At 46.6% G+C, this 5,942-nt stretch overlaps 1 protein-coding gene across 2 annotated transcripts in view; it reads right to left on the minus strand.

Annotated features, from left to right (window-relative positions):
- Window positions 1-5,262, minus strand: part of plcl1 (phospholipase C like 1) — a 65,080-nt gene extending 59,818 nt beyond the window's left edge. For both annotated transcript variants that reach the window (XM_071518768.1, XM_071518767.1), the window contains exon 1: window positions 4,363-5,262. In XM_071518768.1, the coding sequence (XP_071374869.1) occupies window positions 4,363-4,542 (180 nt within the window). In that variant the 5' untranslated portion in view covers window positions 4,543-5,262. The remainder of the gene's footprint in view (window positions 1-4,362) is intronic.
- Between the last annotated feature and the right edge of the window lie 680 nt (window positions 5,263-5,942).

A 5,942-nucleotide genomic window follows, 5' to 3' on the forward strand; every position in this document is an offset into this window, starting at 1 on the left:
GGATAAGAAACCCACATGCTACTCTGTCTGAGTGGGGACAAAAATAAACTCAGCAAGCAATATCAAACATAAACAGGGTTCCCACTGAGGCGCTGATGTAAAATTCCATGACTTTTCCATGACTTTCCATAGCTAAGTCGCAGCACTTCTATGACCTAAAAATTTTATTCCTTCCTGGTTTGTTAATGTTGTTTTTCAGCTCAGAAAAGTTACAAATGGTTTCCACTACAGCTGAAAACCACCAGCTAACGTAATGAATGTGTGAGACAAGTTTAAAAATACATTCTGGTATATTCCCCATTTGTAAAATCCCCTGATGTTCCCCGACTTCCCCGAAAATTTCCCTGACTTTCCCGGTCTGGAATACACCTCTCAACAATCTATGATATTCCAGAAATTCCACGACCAGCAGGAACCCTGCAGTAAAACAAAACACAGCCTGGCGGTCAAACTCTGAGACATCACGGCTCTGCAATCCAAAAACAACAGCAATAGATATAGCCAGACAGAGAGAGAGAGAGAGAGAGAGAGAGAGAGAGAGAGAGAGAGAGAGAGAGAGAGAGAGAGACAGCGTCCTTCACTGCTGTAACAGAGAGCAGTCAGGCAACACAGGCCTGTCAAGGAGACGTCCAACCATGCCTTCCCCTGAGCCTCATCCTGGAAACCTGTGTGTGTGTGTGTGTGTATGTGTGTGTGTGTGTGTGTGTGTGTGTGTGTGTGTGTGCGTGTCTGCGTGTCTGCGTGTCTGTGTGTCTGCATGCACGTTTGCCCAGGAGCAAGCAAGTGGATACACATGCGTACTTATACTTGTACTTATGCATACATGCGTGCATTTGTTCATTTGTTTACTTGGGTGTGTATGAGTGTGTACGTGTGTGTGTGTGTGTTTGTTCATTCATTCGCTTGTGATGCGTGCTTGAGTGTTAATCCTGCACCAATCACTGAGGCCTGACTGGCACGTCTACCACACAGCGCTGTGTTTGCCTTCTGGCCTGTTATACAGTAATGCTATAAGCTAATTGCAGATGGTTTGCTGGGGAAAATTAATATAACGGCCTGAGCCTAATGTCTTTAACTTGATTGAGATTAACATCCCTTTAACTCACTCTAATACGCAGTGAAACAGCACACTGGCAGCCATTCGAGCTCATCCACACAGGAGTGATTATGATCTGAATAACAATGCGTAAATGGGTGAAAATGAGACTGAACATTGAGGGAGGAATTTACAAACAATAGGGACTTTTTAATTTGGTTTTGGGTTGTTTCTGGGTGGATTGTTATTGCATTAAAATGGTGGGAATTTCTCAGTCTCTGTCTCTCTCGCACTCTTAAACACACACACACAAAACACTACTCTACTCCAATTTCACAACTTGCTAATTTGTGTTTGCCATGGAGAAAACGGAAGGGTGAAGAGAAAGTTGTGATAAGCTGGCTTCTGCATTTTAATGTGCAAGACTGTTTTGCTTTACTCTACTCTGCTGCTCCATGCCTCGGCACAAACTGAGGGCTTTTCTCTGATCCTAAAACCATATACTTATTTTCTTGGCAGATAGAAAGAACACAGCTCAGCTCGTCTTCTCTTTTCCTGTTCTCTCACTTCAAATCCACTTTGCATACAACAACAACGCCGTATCACATCGATGCATCTGCTTTGTTTGTGTGTGTGTGTGCATGTATTTGTGTGCGTGTGCTGACATTATGTTCTCAAGGACATCGATTATGACTGAATCGATTCAACAATCCCGTCGCCGAATGTTTAATTTGCCGCACCTTCCGTTTTGCCAACACAACTGTATCTTCTCTTGTTTCTATTTACACACACACACACACACACACACACTGTCTTAAGCAATTTGTTCTAAGGAGATATACTCCAACATATTTCTGGAGTTCACCACCAGCACACCACAATGTCACGAGTGCAGGCATGCAGGTGTATCTTTGTGGTCGGCGAGCGTCTCGCTGCCGCTGATGTTAACGGTTGCGAGTGAACTCCACCATTAGCCACACACAAGCTCTTCAGCTGAGGATGCAATTACTGTGTACATGCAACAGTTCAGAGCTCAGGGACTGAACAAGGACTGCCTTAATTGCCTGCATGTGGAGGGGGGTCTGTGTGTGTGTGTAGGGTGGTAACGGGGTCTTTGTGGGTGTGTGTGTGTCTGTGGGCAGACACATGTGTGAGCGTGTGCAGTTGTGGTAATCCGAGCCGCCGGCCTCGCCCTTTCCTCCATTTCCACTGGGCGCGTCCCCAACAGGCCTCCCCCTAAACAACGAGGCCTGTTGAGAGGTGGGTTCCTTCTGTTGTTTTAAGCCTGAGGGAGTGTGTGTGTGTGTGTGTGTGTGTGTGTGTGTGTGTGCGTGTGCGTGTGAGAGCCCCACACCTCCAACACCAGAACGGGACAAATTGAAATTCTCTCTCCAGCGCCCCCATCCTCCCTCCCTCCCTCCCTCCCTCTCTCCTTCCTTCACACCCACTTCCCTCCCTCTTCACAGTGTCACAGCTGACCCTGCCTGTCACTGACATCACTCCTCTCATCCTCCCTTCCTCTCATCTGTCCATCCTTTCATCGACTTCCTCCTCCTCCTCCTCCTCCCGGCCGCAGTCAGAGGACTCTCTGTTCGGCAGGGTCTTTCACGTGGGTCTCGCTATGGTATGGATGAGAGAATCGCCGGAATCACCGCATCCCCCCATGGCTGACATGAAATATGGAGTGGATATTAGCAGCGGATGTGAAATAGGATGAAAAGGCCATAAAGCACAGCGGCAGACTGACTGACTGTTACCTAGAGTTTATCTACCTGCCTCAACTCTCTTTAACTTCACCGGCCTCCCGCATCTATTCAGATCTGAAGGATTTCTGCTCAGCAAAACATGAGATACATAACCCGAGGCAGAGAGGTTCCTACTGTGTGGACATGTTAGACATGACAGGTAATGATCCCCCAAACATGATCTCCCTCAGTTCCCCTCCTCCTATACCTGCAACCTGATCACAGGTGACTGTGGAAAACGCATGATGTCACCATGATGTAGGTCAGTCCGTATAGGCGAGGGTCTATCCTGCCTTAGTGATCCACAGCAAGTCAACAAGTCTGTCTGCCAGTCAAACACACCACACACTGCTCATATAGCACTGAACTCATGTAGCACAGTGGATGGATAGAGAAGTATTGTCCATACCCAAATGAAAAATCTCTGTAATATTCCTATAGGGACTATGCCTCACTGTGGTACTCAATAGTGAGTTTACAGTGACCTTATCATACTTTATAGTATTTTTGTCTCCAATGGTATCACTATAATATTCCTATAGAAATTTAGGGTGTGCCTGTGGTACTCAATGGTGAGATTATAGTGATGTTGCTGTTGTTTATCTCCACTGGTATCACAATAAAATTCCTTAGGACTTATAGTTTTGCTCTGATATTTGTATCATTCTAATATTTATTACAGGATTAGTATAGGTCGTTTCTGTAAGGGTCAATAAATACCTTTCCTACTCTTAATGTGTCTCCAGTATGGGTTGCTATGATAGAAATGTGGCACTTCAATGACAAATACCTTTTAGCGTCACAATACACAATAGGACTGTCTGCGTAAATCCATGTGACAGAGTCGGTCATGGCAAAGGCATGGCTGAGAAGTAGGTTACGTATTCTTGTGTGACGGAGTTTTTCACCTTGCATAGCTATCTTATCATCATAGAATGTGGCACGGCTACTTTGAAACCCATTCAGAGGACAGAGACGGAGATTGTGGAGTTTCTGACACATGAAATCACGCACACGTGACGCGCCAAGGGACGTGGATAGAGGAGTGTGCCATGAGATGCGCTGTTGACAAATGTGCGTCAAAACCCATCTGGCCTTGGCGCACACAGTGTAGCCTGGCGACTATGGTTTGCCATCATTACAACTGAAATAACACCTGTCACAAGCCAGTATTCCTTCCATACCTTTCCTCTGAGTTCCAAGCGTTTTATGATTTTTTTTAAGTGAACATGTCTGCCAGTAGGGTGAAATTATTCCTCTTATGTCCAATATCAGTTCCACTAGTTTCAGGATTTTTTTCTAGAAACAAATGTCAATATATATTGAAACAAAGCAGAATAAGGCATATCATTACACTAGTATCAAGAGAGTGACACTTGATTCAAGGACATATTTGAAACAGGTTGATTTGCATTGGAAACAATTCAAGTATCCCACCCAGATTGGCAAATTTCGCATATTAGAGCCTATATGTCCTATTTCTAATCCATTACCTATCCATTACAATAAATCTATTCTCTGGGGAACCGAGACGTCTAGGAGGAGCGACAACACCGTGATTTCAGCGTGGGAGCTCTCTACCTTGATGATGCTGCTCCGGCGGGGCGCTGCCTTCACCGACTCCAGGAGGATGGTGTCGGTGTCCTGGCCACCACCGGGGAGGATGACACCGCTCCGCCGGCCGCGGGATGCTCTCGGCGGGATGATGTCCTGCGCGCCGTCGCTGCACAGCCCGTCTCCATATCCATCACGCTCAGACATGTCGGCAAGAAGAGGGGTTTGGGTTTCAAACTCTGGGACAGAAAAATTAATCAACTCGTCGGATTTGCCCTGGATAAAGTTTGACTTGGGTATTCATGGGTGCCATTTAAAGGAGAAATGGGTTCGCACTTTCCTAAAGCATGAACCGTGTAACTCCGTTGTTCAGCAGTCCACTGGCGGTCTCCCCTCAAACTCTCAGACTGGAGGGAACTAATCACTCCAATTTCCTTAATTATTGTCAGAGTCCATCACTGTGAATCTCATATTCACTGCGCACCAAGTCGCTTTGACTTCAGGCTATTAGGCTGAGCTGATTTTCTCTGATCATCACTTCCCTCCACTAATGACTCTCCTTTCTGTTCAAATCAAACCATCACACGCACGTACAGCACCGACTTGGATGTAAACCGGACTTGAAACCGGGGTTTAGTCCCCAGTGCGCTCCCCGGGGACGCGCAACAAGTCTTCACCCTCCCCAGTCTTGTTTATCTTCGGGGGGGATCAAGGCGCAGTTCTGTGCGTCCAAAAGATGCTTGGCCTCAGCGCATGAAGAGAAATGGTGAAAGCACCGTGGTCTTGGTGAAAAAAAAAGGTTAGAAAACAATCCAACCTACCAGGCTACCCGAAACCTATTCCTTTCTCCCAGAAAACATCGATGTCAAAGTGCAGAAGGGAGCGAACTTACACTGCGGCTGGTGTTCAGTGAGAAGAGCCCCTTATCTGTCGCCGTTGCGCGCATTGCTTGGACTAAACTGAGCTACTACGGTCGTCTTGATTGTAGTCCGAGCAACAACAGCCGACTTTTGACGAGAATGAGGAACACAGTTGACAGTCGCACCGCCTCTAGCCCTCCACCCCTCCCTTCATCTCTCCGCCCAGCTCCTCCCATATGCTTTCCGAAATCATGATTGACGCGTGGCGCGGCCAATGCGCTCGGCCGCTTGGAGACTTGGCGGCCCCAGAGTGCAGTCAGAGCCCATGGATGGGTGGAGAGTAGAGTCCCGGGGACCCTGGAAAGCCTCGCCACTTTGGCCCGGTTCCAAGGACCAGGCCAGGCACTGAGAGCACAGAGGGGAACAGGCAAAACCCGAGGGACATTAAACATGGGCGTCAGTTGGATATTGGGGCATTCTCCATATCCTTATCTGAGTCTATATGTGATCTTGTCGTTTTAGACACCATAATGGAGAGCAAAATGAAGCAAAAACTGCCAGAAATCTATTTGGAAGCCAAGAAAAAACAAAAAAACAAAAAAAAAACACACCAGCACAGCATTCAGTGTTTGGTGAAAGAAGTCTAATAATTTCTCACATTTATCAAAATAATACCATGACAGTCCTAGGTATTCCTCCACGTTGTCCCCAGAACTTTAGTCAATATAAGAAAGTTTTGGTGGCAAA

The sequence above is a fragment of the Centroberyx affinis genome, unplaced genomic scaffold, assembly GCF_046629955.1.
Source record: "Centroberyx affinis isolate AG114_WGS23_722 - 3 ecotype Tasmania unplaced genomic scaffold, CSIRO-AGI_Caff_v1 ptg000632l_1, whole genome shotgun sequence".
Lineage (NCBI taxonomy): Eukaryota > Metazoa > Chordata > Actinopteri > Beryciformes > Berycidae > Centroberyx > Centroberyx affinis.